Below are 22,774 nucleotides of genomic sequence, written 5' to 3'. Positions count from 1 at the left end.
GAGGACATTATTCCATCTAATTATTTTTTTCCAGTCTGTCCATTTGGAATGAAAAACAAAAGAATAAAGCTTAATGCCAGCATTTCTCAATGTCTTTCCAAAAAACGTAACTCTGCACTAAATAAAGCCTGGTAATTCAAAAGCAAAGCACTAATATATTCAGCATAAAACAGACAGAGGACCTAGAGCAATAATGACACCACTAATAACTAAAACAGTTATAACAATTAACAACAATTACAATGATAGAGAAGCTAATGGGTATGATCACAGCATTTAAATTGCTAGCAGAGCTGAGGAGGACTTTTACTAGAGGGAAAAAAAGGGGCAGCATCTTATTTTTTTTTTAATCCCACGTAAGAGAAGCTATGCCCCCAAGCAGGCAAAATGTCCTAGAAGAATAGAAGCAGAGCAAGTTAAAAATATATTGTTTTTCTCTCTTTTCTAGGTATTTATTGCAAAGCATTTGTCATTCCACACCAGGTCTTTACAACCAGTGATAGTGTCATTTCTCTAGTAACGGAGGCCAAGTTGGTGCTACTATTGACAGAGTCGATATTCGAAAATGAGTCACCATGGTGTGGAGAGTTCTAAGGTGAAAGGAGCGGACACGGTTTTGCCTGCCCCGCTCATTAGGGACAACAGAGCTTGACCATGCTCTTTCCAGAGTTCACATGTCACTTTGGGTTTCTGTTTGAGGGATATTGGGTAGCTCCAGAATTCAAGCTGTGACCAAGGAAAAGAGGTTAAAGGCAAGCCAGCATGTTGTTTACACTTTCTTGATAAGCAAAAGGACTGTGCCAATGTCGCCCTGGGTATAATTACTTAATAGATTATGGAAAACAGAGACAAAAGGAGAAGACAGATAAAGCCAGTTCTTGCTAAAGCATGAGAAAAGGACAAAGAAGGCCAAAGCAGTGGCCTGTTGGAAGGGACTTGAAATGTTCTCTAGACCAGCCCATAAAGGCCACTGTGTACATACAGTCCATTAAGCAGACTCAGTCTCATAACTTATTAGCTATTTCAGAAAGAAAGACATAGAAAAATTTGCCAAGCTCTACTGACTATGATACCAGAACAGGAAAAACCACTAAACAATACTATTTGCTTTTTTCCTAGCTTTTTAGTCTTTGAGTTTTGAAATTATTGGGCTTCTCTGGTGGCTCAGATGCTACAAAATCTGCCTGCAATGCAGGAGACCCAGGTTTGATTCCTGGTTCAGGAAGATGCCCTGGAGAAGGGAATGGCAACCCACTCTAGTATTCTTGCCTGGAGAATTCCATGGACAGAGCTTGGAGAGCTACAGTTTACAGGGTCACAAAGAGTCAGGCACAACTGAGTGACTAAGACTTTCAGTTTTGAAATTATTATGGTTCTTAATGTTATTAAGTATGATCTTGAAGCCAGGCACATTCACAGATTCTAATTTTCATCTCGTGTGTTCCTTTTATTGGGCCAAAATTATAGTTGGGTGATTATCCACTCACGTTTGGTCTTGGAAAACAGGTTTCAAAAAGTATTAACAAGAGCTGCAAATACCTCTGTGGATTCCCTCTGTTTCTTTTATGTAACAATTTACTCCATTGGCGGCCACTAAAGTGGAAAAAATACCTCAGAAATGGAAAGCTCATCAGCAATCATTTTTCTGCAGAAATGACTGAACATCGTCTCCTCCTTGGCTGAGTTTGGCCATAACTTCAGAGCAAAAATAACCTGTTTCAAGATCTTCTTTGGTCAGAGGTTTGACATTTATAAGGATGATTCATGCCTCCAGCCCTGCTTTTGATCTGACATGGCATAGCCAAGCAAATGGCCAGTTGTTTTCATACAAACAGCAGAGAATGAGTTTTACTTTTGGCTACCTGGACATGCCTTCTCATGACAGAGAATGGAGATAAGCTATCATCACCAAAGATACTTAGTGTTAGACCGTTAGGCTGATGGGTTAGAATTTAGTGAAAATCTGAGGTGTTGAAGAGTCACTCATTAGAATAACCCTGTTACTAACAGTCAAGCTGTAAACTGAGCTCTTTATAGATTGAACAATCAATACTACAAGCCTGTGATAGATTTTCTAGGTAACAGAATAAAATAAAAGAAATTACATCTTACAGGGTCATTAACACCCAATCAGGATAAACTGAATTCTTTTTTTCTCTCTCTTCTGATAAGATCTTAGTTGGGCTTTAAAAATGTTAGCAATTCCATCAGGGAAAAAGCACAGCATTCCAGGGAAAGGATCCCTGAAATAGTGAAGAAAAGCAAGTAGATTTTAAAGGTAATCTTGGTAGCCATGGTATCATTTAGGAGAAAATACTTTTCCCCCTCAAAGGGCATGTGACACCTGACTTGCCCAAGTGAACCAAACTTGTGTAGCTTGCCTATTATAGAAGAATTTACACTGTCCTGGAGCTCTTGCCTTTTATATGTCTACCCTTCCCTCAAACCACTATATTTTATTGTTTTAAAGCTAAGTAATGACACTTGGATGTTACATATTTGTTGCCATTTCTATAGCTCCTTTGTAGGAAAGCCATCATATAAATTCAATCAATAAATAAGTAAATACAATAATAATAAAAATTCTTGCCTCAGATTCTGCAGAGAGAGGGAAAAGTTCTCTTTTGCTTTTTAATCCCTAAGTCACCAATCATCATAACTGGTGGGAAGTATAAACCATAGAAATGTATTTAGAGCTCACTGCCCTTTAACAACACCTATTTTGGAGGCAGAAAGCTTGAGGAACAAAGGTTTTTGTTTTTTTGTTTTTTAAAGAAGTATTTGGATTATAGCTGTTGGAACAGTTAAGAGACAAATCTCTCCTCACTCTTCAGACTGAACCTTAAAAAGAGGAGTAGAGGGAGAAATGAGATGGGGGAGAAGTCTGAAACTGAATTTTAGGCTTTTGCCAGAAGGCTGCTGCTTCCTGAAGGGAGTTTAATATAAAGTTGACCATAAGAAGCTTCTAGTTACTCCATCCAAGCTGTCCACATGAAGTGCTTCTTTCCTGCACCAGTGAGGGAAGTTGGTTGAGAAAAGGCATACGTGGGATATGGGTTGGTAAAGAAACAGACTTTTGTTGTTGTTGGAATTCTGTACAGCAAGCAGAACAGTAAAAAAAAAAAAAAAATTTCACAGTGGACTTAATCACAAGCGCTAACAGTCATGAGGTCCTTACTTGAAACTACACTAACATTCCTGTCATACTTGCTTCACTTCTCTTTGGCTTTGGCTCGTGACTTCTGGTCCTGCCTCTTTGCTGTTTTTTCTCTCATTTGGAGAAGCTGGGTCCTTCACCAAACCTGTTACATATTCACTTCCAATGGAGAATTCACCCAGGAAGTGGGCTTTGCTGAATGGATTAGGAAGAGAAGAAAAGGCACGAGGAAACAGAGAAAGAGGAGAATGGGAAAAGGTGGAGAGACCAGAGAAACAGGAGGGGAAAAGGACAGAAAGAGGGAAAGAATCCCTAGGCTTAAGACTTCCTTGGGATCTCAAAGAAAAAGTCAGCCAGTATCTAAATCAGTCACTTCCAGGCTCTGCTGATGGCATGAACGTCCTTGAGGTGGCCTGTACATCATATATTCCTTTACAGACAATGATAGACTAGGACCTTGGTCGACTTGAGGGGGCTTTAGAGGGGCATCTGACCTTAGAAAGGATGGGCTGACTAACAGACTGAAGCATGGTTAACAGTCTGGGATGAATAAGATGTAATTTTGTATTCAACAAACCTGTTACATATTCATTTCCAAATGTGCCTGGAATCAAACCAGGCCATCAGAAGTCAGCATCACCAAGCAATTCTATCCTTCACCCCACGCTCACTTTTCAGATCTGACACATTTCCATTCCCCTCTGAACTTGCAATCTCCGGGCCTCTCAGACAGGAGACATTTCCATTCTTTCCATTCTCAATCCTCTGATCTTTTAGAGATGAGGCAATTCTATTTTCACTGTACTGATTTAAGAAATACTGATAGGGAAAAATAAATATCTGGTTCAGCTTCTCACCCTCTTTAGGATAAATCTTAGCTGTTCTGGGAACATTAATTAGAGTGAATGGGTGGCTACTTTTAAGGTTGAGCTTTTTCCCTGTCTAGTCATCTTATTCGGGGCTGTTGAGGTCAACACACCAGTACCCTCTTAGTTAGCAAGTCCAGTAATGTCTGTAGTCAGAGAACGGTGCTTTCTCTGGCGGGAAGCCTGAATATCCTACCCAGCTCTGTACGTTTTTGAAGCTCTCATACCTCCTTTTTGTTGAGTGCCACTCTCATCCTCTTCTAGATCACACTCTTCATCTGTGGGGATAAACATGATCAGCATTAGCAATTAGTGGTCAACAGTCTATTATTTGCACTGATGGGTCTTTCTCTGAGCTCAACACACCCTCTTCTTTAAGGCAATAATTACCGTATTCTTTTTTAAGTTTATTTATCTTTTATTTAAGGATAATTTCTTTACAGAATTTTGTTGTTTTCTGTCAAACCTCAACATGAATCTGCCAAAGGTATACATACAGCCCCTCCCTTTTGAACCTCCCTCCCATATCCCTCCCCTCTAGGTTGATACAGAGCTCCGCTGGAGTTTCCTGAGCCATACAGCAAATTCCCGTTGGCTCTCTATTTTACATATGAGAATGTAAGTTTCCATGTTACTCTTTCCACCCTCTCCGCATGTCCATAACTCTATTCTCTATGTCTGTTTCTCCACTGTTGCCCTGTAAATAAATTCTTCAGTACCATTTTTCTAGATTCCATATATATGCGTTAGAATATGATATCTGTCTTTCTCTTTCTGAATTACTTCACTTTGTATAATAGGTTCTAGGTTCATCCACCTCATTAGAACTGACTCAAATGCATTCCATTTTATGGCTGAGTGATAGTCCATTGTGTATATGCACCACAGCTTCTTTATCCGTTCATCTGCCAATGGACATCTAGGCTGCTTCCATGTTCTAGCTATTGTAAATAGTGCTGCAGTGAACAATGGGATACATGTGTCTTTTTCAGTTTTGGTTTCCTCAGGATATATGCCTCCATATTCTTTTTAAAAAAATCATTTCTCACCTTCAAAGTGGCCTTCTCTCCCTCTCTGTTCATCCATTCACAAACATTCTTAAGCGCTTACTATATGCAAGCCATTGCCCTAGGAGCTGGAGGTGTGGCGCCAGACAGGACTGGTCAGGCTCCTGCCCTTGTGAAGCTTCCAATCCCCTGAGTTATTTGGGTGCCTATCATTAGGATCCCAATCCTCTTTCTCAGACCCTGTTTCTCCTTCCCTTTGAGAATTCTCTTCAAAATGTGTTATCTCCATGTAAGTATTCAGAGTTTGTATATGTGAAGCTAAGCACATGTTTAAACCCTCTGTGATTAATTAATCCTTAATGTATCAAACGTTCTTCAATTGTTACAGAAGCTGGTCATATACACAATTTCATGTTCTTGGTACTTGGAGCTTGTAGTTATCTTTTTACTGTTGATATTCAGGCTGCCTCGTTCATGAGAGTGTGAGCTCCTGAGGGCAGTTGGAAAGAATGGCGGGTACATAATGAGTTCTAAGTCACTGCCATTGTCTCACTCCATCCAAGTGTTTATATAGCCAAAGTCACAACATGATTTCTTACCTTCCTTAACCTGTTTCATCCCAGACTTTGTACTACCTGATAACATGAGAATTAGATCCTTATCAAGAAAGCCTGAGTACCAGAATCATATTAAGCTGTTTTATATGGGGGGTAAAATGCACAGAAATATACTTGCTAGTCTCCTTTTCATTACTACCACACACACAAAGAAACACACACACATACACAAACATTCAGAGAATGAATGGGGCATAAAAAGCAACATTTTGAGGGTTGAACACTCAATTTATCTTCTGGCCACATATACTTTCCTTTCTCTTTGTGAATCTGAGGGCACTTACCTGTCTTGTTCCCCATAGTTATACCTTTAAATGGAACTTTTGAGGTGATGGCCCAGGACAGCCTCCTCTTTAAATATAAGGTTTACAGGGCAACATGAGTTACAGTATGTCAGACTGGGAGAAGTAAACTCTAAGCTCATAACTATGAAGAACCAGCATAAGAGTATGTAACACACTACAGGACATTAAAGAATTACAATTAATTTCACATACAAAATGAAATAGTTCCTCTGCAAAAATTTAAATTAATATTGTTATTGGGATTGATACTTTGGGAAATAAGTCACATGTTACTAACATTTAACTAGGTATATAACATATATATATATAACATAAGCCTGCCCTCAAGGTCGTATGGGAGAAGGGCTCAACTCTCCTAATCTCTGTGTACGACACTGCGGCAGAGAATTTCCTACTCACTGCCTGTAGTGCTACCCCACCTCTCCATGAGGAATAAGGATGTGAGATAATGGAGGAATGAGATCAAATATCGGAAATAGATCGCACTGAAATCAATCACATTTAACATCATTCTTTGCACACGGTCTTCTTGTTATTACCTGCATTTCCTTCCTTTCTCTGCTATGATGCTTTTTCTTTTTGATGTGGGACCAATTTCGCAGGATTGAAAACATTCAAAGAAGAGTTGGTATGTGCTCAGTTTTAGAGATACCCAATAGTTTGGACAGAGAACAGCTCTTTTGCTGATATCAGACAACTTAATCACAAAGACCAGTAATTCGCTGTGCTGAGGCACTTCTGCAGAGAGGGTTTATTCTACCTCTGCTGTCTGTGCGCAGATGTCTCTTCCTCCCAATTCTAATCAATGTAAATTGGGTCAGATCTCCGCTGTGAATTACAAATTGGATCCGAAGTTGGAGGGTCACTGTGCCTGCTACTCCACCCCCTTCCCACCACCATTAGATGGGAAGCTACACCAAAGATCTTTTCTAAATAAATCAGACTTTATTGTAAAACTCGGCCACTGACGAGACATAACCTCATTAGCATTGATTTTAAAATAAATTATTGAAAGTGGCTTGCCTGCTCTTTGCATTTGTAAAATAGGAGAATGTAAATGTATTTGCAATGATAAAAATGAAAACTAAAACTTGATTCCTTTATCCTTTCAGGCAACATCACTTAAACCAGTCATGATACAAAAATGGAAAAAAAATAAAACTCTGCTTTATGCAGTTCAATTATAGAACAGATACTCTGATTTCCACTGGGCCTGTAGAGTCACCTAGAAAGAAAGCAGAATGTTGGCCACAGGTCTTACATATCATTCATCAACGTTACTAAGCGCTATGGTGGTGCATGCGAACCAGGATGCTCCAATCCCTATGTCTATCTAAGTCTGTCCTTCCCAGGTGGCTAAAAGCAGGCCTCAGAGCAGGAGCCCAGCCACTGAAGTGAGAGGTTGGGCGCTGTGTCTCTGCGGTCTTTGAGGGAGTAAGTATGGGGACCATCACCTGGTGAAGGCAAGTGCCCTCCCTCCACAGCTAGATGTGTCCTGTCAGCATTGTCCCAGAGTAAAAAGTGAAAGTAAAGCGTCAGTCGCTCAGTTGTGTCTGATTCTTTGAGACCCCATGGACTGTAGCCTGCCACCCTTGCCAGGATTGTCCAGGCAATAATACTGGAGTGGGTAGCCACTCCCTTCTCCACGGGATCTTCCTGACTTGGGTCTCCTGCATTGGCAGGCGGTTTCTTTACTGTCTGAGCCACCAGGGAAGCCCCCAGCTTCAGAGGGCACCACACAAATAGCTGAAGGGTTAGTTGCGCAGTTGTGTCTGACTCTTTACAACCCCATGGACTATAGCCCACCAGGTTCCTCTGTTCAAGGGATTTTCCAGGCAAGAATACTGGAGTGGGTTGCCATTCCCTTCTCCAGGGGATCTTCCTGACCCAGGAATCGAATCCAAGTCTTCCGCATTGCAGGCAGATTCTTTACTGTCTGAGCTACCAGGAAAGCTGAGGCGTACAATTTATCTCGGATCTGTCCGTGAAGTCAAACTGATATCTTTCAAACTTCAAAGTCAAGAAGACTGATTATATGGCAACACGCAAAAAAAAAAAATGCTCACAAAAGGGGGTTAGACAGCCAAATTTCTTTTTTTTTTTTCATCTGTAAGGTGAGGCTTTAATTTTAAAAATATTATTTTGAAAAAAAACTTTTTAGGCTAAAGAACTTGTTGAATTTCTGTATAAGAATATTATTAGGCTTTTTAGCATGACATCTACTAAAATACATCTTCATTTAAGGAGGAATTAAAATTTATGTGCTGCTCAACTTTAAACAGTAATAGATTATAATGGTTCTTGCTCCTAACAGCGCATATGGGAACCCAACCTTACACAGGCTTTAAACAAATTAACCTCTAAAGATTACTGTCCACTTATTACATTAAATGCTCTACTTGATTCCCAAATATTTCATTTCAACTGGGAAAGCAGTTGAGGAAGATTCTGTTAACTGTGCGAATGTGTAAGAGAACCATGGGGTATCACAAATGAGCATCTCCAGTATCCAGAGAGTTGATTTCAATCAACACTTTTGGCACAATATCAGGGACACTAATGAGAGGCTGAGAGGAACAGGACAGATTCCACTGTGGGGACCCCGAGAGAAGCCAGCCTGCTATGACACCTAGCTCCTTTCTGAAGTGCTGCTCTGACATCAGTTGAACTGGGAATAAAATTTTTTAAATGACTAGATAAGAAAGAGGGAGGTCACTTCTCTCAAGTAAAGCAAAGTGACAGAAGCTTTAAAAATGCTGAATGTATCAATGTGTAACCAGATGTCAAGGTGCTCTGGTGACAGATGTAGCAGAAATGCAGATAACCTCGAAGTGCAAAGGGAACAGGCGAAAAATGGAAACAGAAACCACTCCACAGAAGGCATAGATATGTTATAAATCCATGGATGCTACAGCACCTCTTCAAATAACATGGCAAATAGGAGCATGATGCTAATAGCACATTTAATTCTCTGTTGTATAGCTGGTAATCTCAACTGTTACCTCAAAATATTTGAATCCTATCTCCGTGGTAGGATCTTGAGTACTAGATATTAAACTCAATTTTTGCTAACTGCAACACTTGGAATACACTGAATTTAATTTCAAAAATCATAATTGAGCACCTACTAATTGGAGGAGCAAAACCTAAATACAAATCCCTGGGGTAAAGGCTGCAACAGAGCTCAGTTCCAGCTGAGTCTCTGGGAGGCTGTCACTGAGGAGACTCAGTGGGTCCCCTTTCACAGACTGGGGGCAGGGATTCGAAGTAAAAGAAAATGCACGGTTCCAGTTTTGGTGCTGGTCAAAAGCAGGTTTGTCTGGAGCCAGGGGTGCACAGGGCTGCAGGGAAGAAAAGGCCAAGAAGGGGCCCGATGGTAGCTTTGATTCTTTGATGCGCCCCTCATGGAGCCCTGCTTTTCCATGAAATTGGGACTTGTTTCTTCACAAACTTTGTACTTTTGGTGTCTGCTTTTCTTCTTTCCTTAGACTTCTTGCTACCATCATTCCCCCTTTCTGTGGGTCTGGACAATTGTATGGGGGAAAAATAATTCCACAGAATGGTTTCCATTTGTCTCAAATGAAAAAAAAACAAAAAACCAGTTATCTGCTTTATCATAAAGTGATCTGGTTTCTGAGTCTATAATGACCCTCCAGGGCAGTGCGGGCAGCCTCAGAATGTGCACACATTCCCAGGGAAGGCGCTTTGTCTTTCCATGTGCTCTCCTGAAATCTCTCTAGACAACACGGCCAGATTCTGTTGCTACTGCAGCTGCTGCGAGGCCTCAGTTACAGCTCTTCAGTGGTCTCAGGTGCCTTGCTGGCTTCCAGGCTTGAGGCCCCAAAGAGAAACCTGATAAACAACTGTCCTTTTGTAGAATCTGGAATCATGAAACTGGGCCTGTGCTAGGCTGCAAAATAATTTGGGGGAGGGGGTGAAAGAGGGTTCAGAAAAGCCTTCCATTTTCTACATACTGCTTTAGTATTTCTTTGTTGGTAGTTCCCTACAGTTTAATCTACTGCAAATGAGATCTTTAAAATCAAGGGCTCCCATATTCTTAACATGGATATTCAGAAATCCCAGTAGATAACAATCCTGAAACCATATTATCTAGGACTCACATTGTGGTCTTGGCTGAAAACCTCGAGTGCTCTGGTTTTCCCTGAAGGGAAGGAGAGTGCTAGCCATGTAGCAAATGCTAATTATCCCATGATTAATGTGATGTAGTGCATTTAATTTGATGATCCATACACTATTTTGATTAGGAAAAAACATTTTTGTATTGACTTGGTATATGTTACAGGCACTTTTCTTTCAAAACTAGGAAGTCCATTAAAATTATATTCTGGAAGGAGATCTCACTTACACAGCCTTCCCCATAGAGACAGTGAGGCTGGTGTAGGCCCCATCCCAAAGAAGAAGGAGAAGCAGAATTGATGGGCTAAATCTCCTCTACAAAGCACATTTAACTGTTACTGTGAGACATGTCTTAGAGGCCCAAGTCATTTGATTATTGATGAGTGTGCAATATTAGCACAATCCCACCTTACTGTCAACTGGCCCTCCACCCAGCACCTGTCTTCGCAGTAAAAATGGGCCTGAGCAGAAGGTGTGAGCCACTTTCCATCTGCTCAGGATTTTCAGTTTCACCTGCTTCACACGTATCACTGAAAATGTCCAACCGGACTGTTTTAGGTCTGGTTGGCGGAGATGGGGAATGAGCCAATTCCCAGGATTCTTCAAAGAGGCAACACTTTCTGTTTAAATGCCACCGAATGGAGAACAGCCAGCATTTACTGAACACTGCCTTTATGCCAGGGCTCTCAGTGCTTTATGCATTCTGTTCCAGGCTGCTCATGCATCCTTTGTGACAGCTACTACTGTTCTTCCCATTTTACAGCTGGCAAAACCACCCCTGAGAAACGGCAGATAACTTGCTCAAGGTCTCACAGCTGGCAGATGGCAGAGCAGGTCCATCCTGACCCAGAGCCAGCACTGTTACTGCGACATCATGCTGTGTGTCACATGTCACTGCTCAGGGGGTGGTCTTCTGAGATGAGTGTCAGGCTCCCTCACATCTTCCCTCAATTCCTCCAAGACAGGGAGGGTGGCACAGGCAAAACTAACCACAATTCCAGAAGCAACAAGCTGAGTAGCATGGACAGGAAGCTGGCTGATGGAGACTTGCATCTGAAATAATTGCATTGTAATAAAATGCCAATAGATCCCAACTTCAATGCAGTCTCTAAAAACTGTGATGGATAGAAGCTTTGGGGAAAGAACCTGTTGGCTGGGAATAGCCCTGTCCTTTAGAAAATAAACCAGCAAGTTGGCTGCTTTTGCCCTAACCTGGAAAGAGACCCTGGTTTTCCTGTGATGTGGCCTTCCTCACTTCTGAGGGGCAGGTGTTGTAAGCATAGGGTAAGTGGCTTTCCTCAAGAAAGTGGACCAGTCTCCATGTCGTTGGAGTCCACTCCAATATCCAAACTGGCATGAGCTTTGGCACACTGGGCAGTGCCATAATGGCTGAGGGTAGGGTTTTAAGAGGCCTGGGAAGGATGGTTGCTAAGAAACCAGTCACACATTCAGTAACCCACCTGGGGTTAGGTTTTATTTTCTGAGGCATCTTTCCCTTTACTCTCCTTTGCTCTGTGTGTCTGAGCATCAGCTGCCTTCTCCCTGTTCCTCTGAGAAGTAAACACGGGCACTAGCAACCCTTCTTTGCTCCGCAGAAGGCTGAGTGGCTCTGTGAGGTTTTCCCAGAGCACTCTTACACAGCTGTGACCTCAAGTGGAGTGTCACCTGGATATCTCCCCCAGCCTGGACAGCAGCAAGTAGAATGTGAGCTTATCAGGAACCTCTGGCCAAGTTGGGGAGTACATCTCCTTTTAGGGGTTGTTGTGATTTAGATCCATTTCCGCACCCTGCTGTTGCAATGGAGCAGACTGTGAAAGGGAAGATTCTCAGAGGAGCTGTGTTTTAATGTAGCAATTTGATTCAATTTTCCACTCTATAAAATTACCCATCACTGCTCGTTGCTTTCTAACAGACACCTTCACTCTTAATTTAACAATCCTATCGAATTCTGCCAGGGAAATTGGAAAAATTTATCACCTGTGAAATTTTATTTTCCTTTGGTTGTATCTGTTTTTGTAAAACTTCATTAACGACGATGACTTGCTGAGGAAATTATCATTTTTTTTTTTAACTTCAGACACAAGAAATGGCTCGACCTCAACCAAGATATCATTTGCATAATAAAACACAACAGAAAGGCTGGGGAAGTTGGCGACTGGCAGAGGCTGGAAGTGCTGGGAGAAGAAGCAGGCTCTTCTTGTCGTGGGTTGGTGACTGAGTGCGTGAGGTCCCAGTCAGGAGGAAATGTACAGCTACAGCCCTGCAACTCAGGAAGCAATGACGTAGCTTCTCCCCAAGGGAGAGATGAACGCGGTGTTGACAGGGTTGAACCCTTCTTAGGAAGGCTTGAAATGTCAGCTGCTTACTGACAATATTTTTAGCAACCAGCCCTGATTTCAGGGGCCTGAGTGTTAGGTTCACCTCAGCTCCTAGGTTCATCTGGGATTGAGGTTTAAATTGCTGTAAATTTAGACTTAACTTGGATTTCTCAGCAGAGCACTGAACTCCTGGCAAATTTCCACAGGAGCGATCTTTCTGAATGGACTTGGAGATTCAGCGTTCTGTGGTCTAACTACCTCACCATTAAAAGGCTCAGGCTTCATTTTTTGCACAGTCTGACCCCCACTGGGCTCTGCACTGTTCAGCAGCTGCTATTACCCACACATGAAGTGGCTGGGCAGGAGCAGGGATGACTACACAGTTTTTGAGATGCTGGTTATCATGCCTTCGGAAAAAAAAGAAATACGTACAGTAGACCTGGGGTAATGGTGGGCAGAGGACGCGTGTTAGGTCTATTAGCAAGAGATGGGATTTGATTCGTGGTATATCTGGACTAGGCAAAGGTGAACTGTGCTCTGTCAAGGCTTTACTGTGTTACTGAAAAGGCTTGTCAGCATTTATATTTCTGCAGTCTTTTCATATCCTTCATCATTTGAGGTGACTTTCCATTATCTTCACAATTACACAGAAAAGAAGTTCAAACTAGAGAGTTTTGATGAAACTCGCGGTGAACCTATGAGAACCAGCATGAGTATTCTTGACTCTTGAATCTGTTGATGTTTGTAATAAATTACTTCACGTGCAGAGATAAAAGACACTCCCCACCCCCATCAACTCATCTTGCTCCCAGGGCAGGGCTTCTGTGCTGGGAATCACGGAAGCTTCCCTGTAGTGCCTCCTTCAGAGGTTTGGCTTCCTCTGGAGCTGTCCAAGTTGTATTCTTCCACCAGGTCTCGAGTTTCTAAACCAGAGGAAGGTAGTTAGAAGACGAAATGTCTCACCTGGTAAGATTTCATAAATATCTTCTTCTTTCTCCTCCATAGCCTCTTTGAGCCCCACGCTACCAGGCAAGATAACGGGTCTGCTTTGGGAACCAGAATTTGAGGAGTCAAAACCATCGATATCATCGTACATCTCTTCTTCTTCCTCTTTCTCCTCTTCTTCCTCCTCCTCTTCCTCCTCTTCATATGGAATGGTTAAGGAGCTCAGGTCTGTCAGGGCAGAGATGAGAATGAATCAAGATAGGGTAAAAAGGAAAAGGATAAGGCAGGGAAGGTAAGAGGGAGAAGGAGGAGGAGGGATGAGAATAAAACATGTCAAAAGAAAATGAAACACCAGGTTAAGTGCTGTTATTTCTAATGTGGGACTTGGTGGCAGGAAATCTACAGAAAAGGCCAGACTAGCACTGCATCAGGTTTAAACCATCAACATAAATCCTTCCTTGCAATAAAACTTGATCAGGATGAAGCAGCCCTGAAAAGTATGGGTGTGTGAGAGCACATGAGGTGAAGGGAAGAGAATAGGCCAGAAGAGGAAATGCCAGCGTGCTTCGCGCTGCTTGTCAAATGGAAAACTGGGAGGGTGAGTGATGGCCTAGGTTCTCCAGGGCGCACGGAGCCTGGGAACTATGGTGGCTTCCATAGGATACCTGAGCTGTCAGGAGCTCATTCATCTCCCCCATGGTCTCACTGCAGAATTTCAGAGAGGTTTGCTTGTAAAGAGAAAAGCGGACAAAAGTGGAAGAGGAAGAGAAAGTGGGAGGTGGAAAAATATAACAGTAATATAGGACCAGATGGAATGGCTGAGTGATGTGGTTTCCATGTCCTTTTGCAACTGTACAGTCTGGCTGACCTTAAAATGGGTCACCACATAGAGGATGTTGAGCCATTACAGCACGGGGGAGCACAGGGCAGGAGAGGGAGATTGCTTTCTTATTTTAATGGGCAACTGGGAAGGTTCATTCTCTGAGGCGCAGTATAGTGCTCTCTGAAACCCTGCTGAGGGGCTCTGCAGGATGGGCGAGAGCAAGCAGGGTGCTCTGGGGAAGAAAGAATAGAGAGACATCCGATGCTCATTTCGAAATGCAGTAAAACTGTTTGGCTTGATTAGGCTTTTAATAAAGATTTTGCAACTATTTTCATCTGAATTCTGGTGCCACCTCATATGAGGAAGGGATCAAAGACACATCTGTGGCTTAAACCATATGTTATTATTTTGTTTGTTTTAAAATAAAATGGAATGAATAATTTCTTCAATGTGGGATTCTGAAAGTACCACAGGGTACAGCTCAATAAAGCTGCTTGGAGTTTTATTGAGGTTTACACACTTAGGGGTATATTACACGCATAAATCCAAGGCACCTAGATGAGAGCGTACCCTGTAGTCTCACCATCAATGTTCATGTTTGCCTAGTTCTAGTCTATTATACGTGATGCTCTTGGTAGTTGCAATAGTTTGTTCCTGTGATAGTAAAGGCATAAACTGAGTAAAAGAGGCAATTGTAATTAAAGCTCTGGTGCTTCCTTCTTCTTTATCCACAATAAAATCTTATAGCAGAATTTAAAAAACTAGATGAAAAGGCTTGGTGTTTTTAGGTTGATGTTCTTCTCACTAGGTCTTGGGTCACGTATGAAGTTGGTGCTTCTGTCTTTCTGCAGAGGCAGGGTCCTGCCATGAGGTATGTGTACCATCAAGAGGGTTATCAGTGTCAGGCGATAGACTCAAGGCTGGCTGCTCCTACCTGCTGGGCCCCTCCCAGACAAGGCTGCCTGGGCCTTGTCACTGCTGTGCCTACAGGATGGCCAGCAGAGGGTACTCTAAGAGCAGTCATTTAACATCTTCAGGCAGGACTCTTCCCAGTCAAAGCAAAGAGCATTTGATTGTGGTTTGGGAAACAGCAATTTGTTTTTTGTGTCCAATGTTCTTAAAGGCCACCTAGATGAGTTTATATTTCTACTTGACTAAAACTGGAAGATTTTGAACCTAAACCACATCTAGATGACTTTGGTATCATGTATTTCCTTTCCAGAATATAAGGGGTTACGAGATACTGAATTGAGCTGAGCTGGTTTTTAGCATCTCTTTTCTGGTGATTATAAATATTACAGACCTGCCTGTAGGTAGGTGGAAAAGCTAGAATGATACTAGAGGTCACCTCCAGGTTGATGGTTTCTTTTCCTTCTGAATCACACATGGTACTATTTGTTGTTATGTGAAAGATATGATAGGGAGAATGGGCAGATAAAAATATATTGAAGTCCATGGATTATATTTGTACAATACAACTTGAATTGAAAACAGACTGAAATACTGTTTCTGTAATAATGATACTTACCCTTTAACAAGAAACCTATTTGATCCACCCAGTCTCTGGCTTCAGCTGGACTAGAAGCTGTAAACTAGAGAAAAATTAGTGCATTAGTTTATCACTTTCACTAAAATTTCTGTGAATCCTTTAGGGAGGTTCAAGGGGAGGAATCTTGTGAGCTGAACTGCAGAGTCAAGTAGAAGGCTCAGAATTCTCATTAATTCTCAGATTCCTGAGAATTAAAATTTAGAAAAAAGATCAAAATCCCACTCAAAGTGGTTTTTCTCCTTCAGTAACTTTGCATACCCAAAGTTGACAGCTGGATTTGAATCCTGAATTCATGTTCATGTGCATTCATTCATTTCATTACCCATTCATTCATCAGGCATTTATTGAGAACAGTTTACAGAGAAAAAGGCAAACCCAAATTCCTGACTTCAGATCAACGTGTCAGTTTTGGAGACAGCACACACACTTGACAAGGGAACACTACAAAGTAAGTGCATCTGAAAACAGCTGGATGTTGAGAAAAGACAGGGAGCACTTATCATCACCTATGGTAAGCCAGGGAGGCTTGTTGAAGTAATACTGTTTGGGTTGAATTTTTAAAGAGAGTTGGTGGAAACTGGTGGAGGGAGCTGAACATTTCAGGTAGGGAGAACCAGCCGCCAAAGATTAGAAATGAGACCATCAAGTATAGGGAAGGTAGGCAGATCAGCTTGACTGGAGAACAGTTAACAGATGAAGCTGGAGAGCTGAGGGTCAAAGAATTGAGGAAAAGGCTTTGAGTATTAGGAATTCAGATTTCAAGTGCAGGCAATACAGATGAAGCCACTGTAAATTCTAGCAAAAGGAGAGGGAGATTCTTTCACTTGTTGTGAGTAGGACAGACTGAAATAGGGAGAAATTAGAGACAGATCAACTAGAAGGCTACTTAACTAGTCCTCTGAAGGAAGTGATAGGGACTTAACTATTGTGATGGCTGTAGAAATAAATCAGAAGGGAAAGATCCAAAGGATATTGTAGAGGAAGAATGCACACACTATGGTAATGACTTGGATTCAATGGGCCAAAGAAAAGAAGTAAACAAACTCTACATCCTGATTCACAAAACAGGCCATCACAGGCTTTAGTAATTTCTTATTTTAAATAAATCAACTTGAAATGACTGTTCCTGAAAAACATTTTTATTATCTGGTCATTAGGGTAAGATAAAAACATGTGCTATACAAGAAACTTAGATTCCTGCTTAAAATTTATTAATAAATACTGTCATTCTTGATTTCTTAAAAACACTTGTCTATACAAATGACTAGGGAAATTGTTTTAGACTTACATAAATTTTTATCTGGGCCTTGCAAATCAGAACTTAATAATAAAAATAGGTCTATAAAAAATTCCATAGAAAAGTTTGGTTTAAATTGAAAAATTTCTTTTGAAATTACATAATTAAAACCTAGGTCAGTTTTACAAGATAAGGGTGAGGATACTGTAGAAACAGGAAAGGATGAGTGCTGAGAAAGACTTGAAGGGTCAAAGGGTTACGTAAGTGGTTAATATTAACCTTAGCATGGCTTTTCTCTTTTTCTTAAGTTAGCTAAAGTCTTTCTAAATTGTTTTAGTACAACTGTGATAAAAGTAGCCAACAAGGAGGAAAGAATATGTGTATACACCCACAAATTATGTGTATTCAATGTAAAAGTATATTTTTGGTGAAAAATCACTATATTCCCATATTCAGACTTTTTTTGGCCTTTTAAATTTTATAATGCATTACCTATTATATCAAATATATAAAAACGAACACAGTGAAGACTGTCTCTCTCACCCCCACTCAAGTCCTCTAGTTCCTCAGTAGTCACTCTTATTACTTAGTACTCATTGCTTCTAGTATCTTAGAAATCTTTCCAGAGATATGCAGTGCACCTACACACAGGAAGATTATTTTCGATAGCAAGATGAATATGCAAAAATGAATTATTTCTTCACTCTACAGTCAGATTTCTCTTTTTCTGGATTTCATAAAAGGAAGTGAAGATTATCAGTTGAAAAAGAAAGCGAATGGAAATTAAAGCCATGGAATTAGAGACTGAATAAAGAATTGGGTTGTGTGCTGCAATAGACAAGACTTTCAACTGCAGAATGAGACTGAGAAGGGAAGGGATGAAGAGACGGAAGCCTGGCAAAGGCAGCATCTAGGATGGATGGATGAATGTGGCAACAGAAGGGTGGGCACAACACAGCAAAGGTCGAGGACATGTCAAGAAAGAAAGTCTTGCTAAGAAACGACAGGTAACAAAGGATGGCATCCAGCATCACAACCACAGCTCACATGCAACATGGAACAAAACTGCGACACTAATGAGGATCTCCAGCTCTTCGGCTCATCCTACCTCATAGCTGCGCCTATCCTGGGAGATCAGCTCAAAGCAGGATTCTTTCTTGGAATCTTTTCGCAGGTAGGGGGCCATCCGTACACTGTAGCCCTTAATGAGGAAGATCCCTTTGGGCTGCTTGCCTGCAAGACAGGAAAGCTTCCTTTATCTCTAGAGAGATGCAACTGCCAAGGGAGGGCATCTTCTCTGGATGTAAAATAAAAGCACAGAAGCAGCTGTTACCTCCCTGAGGAACCACAACAGTCGAGGAAGGGCTATTAGAGAAGCTTAAGAAGAGGCTTCTGTGACAGGCAGAGATCACTGCCAAGCTAGGGAATGCAACATGAAAGATTATTTTGCCAAAAGAGGACAATGGAGACAGAGAATTTATTAGAATGTTAAGAGATCTATAACAAGAGAAAGAAGAAATTATTACGGGGGGGGGGAGTGGGGAGAGTATGGCTATAAACATGAGGCTCTTGAAGCCTATTACAGAGCCGAAACATTATTATCAGGGCCAGCAGAGCACATGTGAGGGGAGGGACAGCAGCCCAAGGGGCATTATAAGTCCGGGTTCTCCTCTGATGTCTTACGTAGCATTTGAGCTAGACTTCTCTTCCTCTCCCGTTGGTCAGGTGGAAGTTCACGCTAGAGGGAGAATAATTAAAACTCGGTATTTTATCCCCCTTGCAAGCAGTCAGATTGGGAAGCAGCAGAGTACTGTTGAGTATCGTTAGATGATGAGGGAGGGAGTGTTAAAGGAAAAGGACCCTAAGTGAGTGAAAGGAGAGACGACTATGCCTGTCACTCTTAAAAAAAAAGTTAGAAACAGAAAAAGAGGGGGTGGTTCCCAATGATTTTGCGTCCTCCTCGTGGTGTGGTTCAGAACTTGTAGAAGAACACAGCCACAGTGTCTGGGTGATGCTTTCTGTCCTGTAGAATAAATTTCTTTGTTTTGGCCACACCTCACAGCATGTGGTTCCCTGACGAGGTTTTCAACCCAAGCCCCCTTGCATTGGAAGCATGGAGTCTTGACCATGGGACCACCAGGGAAGTCCCTAGAATGAATTACTTTTTGATGATGATGATGAGAGGGGTGGCAGTGGGAAGAAAATAGTTACAGAAAAGTAAAAGAATCTGTCCTCACCTGGTTGAGCTAAAAGAAATACACAAACACTCTGTACTTACTAAGAAAATGTCTTGGGCACAATAAGAAGTAACTGGCAAGAAGGGAGCCATGCAACAGTGCTTTTTGACACCAGAATCTTTTTTGTTAAAGTATCTCTTCTTGCTCTAACTGGCCACTAAAATGCTTTGCTGTTCTTTGGTCACCAGATTTTATTTCACTCTGATGGCAAAATGGTCAATAAAAGTCTCCAAGCCTCTCGCTCTTGCTCTCCCTCCTCACCTTTCGTGGGAAGGATTCTGAATGAATGAATGTGATACCTGGTTTTATATCCAGATATACCAACCACGTATTTAAATGTAAGGGAAATGATAAACATTTTACCAAGGACATATACGTTACATTAGTTTGAAGGTTCAAAATAAGAAAAGAAAACCTGGCTAGCCTAGAATTCAGGGGAGAAATTTTAGTTGCTGGATTTGAGAGTGGGCTAGGGGTTGGAAGGATGCAGGAGGCTTATTATTCAGGTTTTGAGTTATGCTACTATCATTTCCAAGTACACCTCACACTTTACCCATATATGGGAAAGGCTCTGAGGAATCGTGATGGTGAACCCAAGATGAAGGTTAGTGATAACTGTTGCAGGCAGAGAAGCAGAGTGAGGTAACTGCCTTGAAGCCCAAGATCTAATCTGAAGGATTCCATGTCATTTAGCAAAGCTGTTCTTTCTGCTACTTTTGAGCCAAAGGTGCAGGAAGTCCAAAGGCAACTGAGTAAGTATCTGACTATTCCCTTGACTAGTTATCCAGGCTTTGGGAGAGGAATAAGTCCAGGAAAGAAGGAAGAAGAGAAACAGAAAATTACTGAAAGGACAATAAAGGATTTACTTTGGACCACTCGCCTCTGTAAGGTGGTAGAACCCAAAGAAATCCCTGCAAGATTGCTACTTTATCTTCCTCTTGCGTTGCAGCATTACTCCTGCAGCAGTCTATCCAGCAGGAAGGAATTCCCTACTTCAAAGTTTGCATTCACCTACAGTGATAACTTTTAGCTTGTAGTTATTTGTAGCTCCTCCAGTTTGTGCTTATATCTTCTATTCCTTCTCATGAACTAAGCAAGAGTGATAAGCTGGGATGGGAGGTCTTTTAGGGATAGCTCATGAGTGTTGTGGCTGATTGAGTCAGTGGTGGCTCATAAGAAGCTGCTTCTGGCTTGGGTCAACACTTTGCTGCTGCTGCCATCTGGCTGAAGGGTGTCTCTCGGGCACAGCAACTATTGGGGTCTCAACACTCCATGGCTCTAGGGATGTCCATTGGATTACATCCCAGGAGCCAGTAGGATAAAGTTTGAAGCATGCTCTTAGAGAGTTCGTACTCAAAGGTTATATTTCTGGGCTGTTGGTAAGCTGCTAAAATCCTTCTCAGAATTATTATCTTTCAATATTTAACCTATGTTATTAATGCCTATAAAGTGTTTGAAGTTCTTTTTTAACAAATGCCAAGGCATTTGACCTCAATAATATGTGATTAGTCATAAGGTAGCCTTTTGATATGCTGACCACACTATCCTAGTGCTTAAAGGGGCTATAATTTCTAAACTGGTATGAGTTTTTGGTGATGAGCAAGGTATTATTTAGTCAAGCTTATTTCCAGCATGTCTCTTTACGGGTGTTAGTTAAGGACTACTAAGTTTAGATCTAAGTGCTTGAAAATTTACGAAGTGCTTGTTGTATCCAGGAGTGAGATGCTGCTGTGCAAATGAAGAACACTTACTTTTCTCATTAGCATAGTAGTAGAAGAGGCCTCTGCTGACAACACACCATCGCTTCTGCCACTCTGATCCAAAGAAACTATGATCTAAACAGAAGAGCAGTAAGGGACATAAATTCAGGTAACTACAATCACTGAAGAGTCTGTAAAATCCAACAACACACAGTCCAGTGTGTTATTGTTTTATTTTCCAGGTTAATGGACTGTAAAACCCTCCCTTTCACTCCCACAGGTTATCCCATATTGACTCAGAGTGCAGAGGACTCACTCAGTTAAAGGCCCAAGTTCTAAACAGGTTTTGCTTGCTCTGACCTCAGCGGTTTCTCTACATTTCCTTTATCTTTCAGGTTCTATTCTCATCCTATAGTTATAAAATTCTCCACATCTCCAGATCTTTATGTGTTGTTGCCTTTTCAGTTCAGTTGCTCAGTCGTGTCTGACTCTTTGCGACCCCATGAACCGCTGCATGCCAGGCCTCCCTGTCCATCACCAACTCCTGGAGTCTACTCAAACCCATGTCCATGACACTCTAGGCCATGGGCATGAGCAAGGCTTTCTTTGTACTAAGCCAATCTGCGTGAGTGTTAAACCTGGTACTCCAACCCTACTATCCTAATTACAGAGTGAGAGCTGAAGATTTGGACTTGTCTGAAACTTGAAAGTCAGCTGCTTCACATATGATATAAAAATTACACTTGAGGCAACACAGTTTCACTCTTTATGGGTGTACACTGAGAGATGAGAACAAGAATACAGTCATTCATTTATTCATTCAACAAGTAATTACTAAGCAGGTGTACCAGGTGAACAAGACAGAAATCAATCCCTCTCCTGATGAAGTGGAGATCTGGGGCCAGGTCTTTCCAGCCTACACACAGGTACCAGGCTTTTCTTTTTCCCTCTCCCCTTGCCTTATGCTTGCCTAGTATAGCACTGGGCACAGAGAATGCGTTCCCTAGGCTAGCCCTCTTTTTCCTCATTTCCATTCTCTTTTGGAATGTTCTGAGATCTGGGGTCTAATCAGTACCTTTGCTTTTCTTCTCTAAGTATCCTTGCTTGATGATATTATCAAGCTCTTGAGCTCCTCTTTCGATGTCTTCCATTCCTAAAAGGAATAAGAGCAAAATGTTTTGTTGAAATCTGACAGAATTTTCATTGATTTGGGCTACTTGAGATAATCTACATTAATGAAGAGATGCAGACGGGCTATTGCATAAATATAATACAGAATAAAACAATCTCCAGATGACTGGAGGAGAGTAAATTTTCTTTCTTTCTAATTATATCTAATGCTGAAATTGCTTAAAATGACTTAAATATAATATTAGTCTGTACAAGGGAGGTTGTTTAAATGTGCACTGATTGGTAAGAAAAGGACTCCAGGCGAGGAGGAGGAGGATGTGGCGCGCGGAGGGGAAATGGCTGCCGAAAACAAGCCGGAAGATGATGATGGGAACAGCAATAGCAGTCATGTAAAAATCTTTTTACCGAAAAAGCTGCTTGAATGTCTGCCGAAATGTTCAAGTTTACCCAAAAAGAGGCACTGATGGAACACTAATGAGAGATCATGATGCAGCCGTCCTTTTGGATTTCTTTTTAATAATGTGTGACCCTTCACCTTTGATCCCCTGACCTGCATTACCTTGGCTCTTACCACACACTTGTTCATGGGCGAGGCGAGAAGAGGGAGCCACAGAGCCGGAGCCAGGAGGGCTGCCCCTGGAGTGAGAGCTGGCAGAACTCGTAGGGAGAGCGCAGCCATCCTGCCAGCGCCATGTCTGGCTTCAAGACAATTCTATTAGCGAATTAACTGTACTCAAAACCCGAC

The 22,774-nt window shown here is 41.7% G+C and overlaps 1 protein-coding gene across 1 annotated transcript in view; it reads right to left on the bottom strand.

Annotated features, from left to right (window-relative positions):
- Window positions 1-22,774, bottom strand: part of SKAP1 (src kinase associated phosphoprotein 1) — a 296,817-nt gene that overhangs the window by 26,589 nt on the left and 247,454 nt on the right. Inside the window, exons 5-10 of the mRNA XM_069603684.1 lie at window positions 21,974-22,051; window positions 20,950-21,033; window positions 18,070-18,194; window positions 15,704-15,767; window positions 13,371-13,580; window positions 4,251-4,301 (exon numbers count right to left, since the gene is read on the bottom strand). Coding sequence (XP_069459785.1) covers window positions 4,251-4,301; window positions 13,371-13,580; window positions 15,704-15,767; window positions 18,070-18,194; window positions 20,950-21,033; window positions 21,974-22,051 — 612 coding nt within the window. The remainder of the gene's footprint in view (window positions 1-4,250; window positions 4,302-13,370; window positions 13,581-15,703; window positions 15,768-18,069; window positions 18,195-20,949; window positions 21,034-21,973; window positions 22,052-22,774) is intronic.

This window comes from Ovis canadensis, chromosome 11, assembly GCF_042477335.2.
Source record: "Ovis canadensis isolate MfBH-ARS-UI-01 breed Bighorn chromosome 11, ARS-UI_OviCan_v2, whole genome shotgun sequence".
Lineage (NCBI taxonomy): Eukaryota > Metazoa > Chordata > Mammalia > Artiodactyla > Bovidae > Ovis > Ovis canadensis.
Note: the sequence above shows the minus strand (reverse complement) of the source record. Positions and strands in the feature narration are given on the sequence as shown.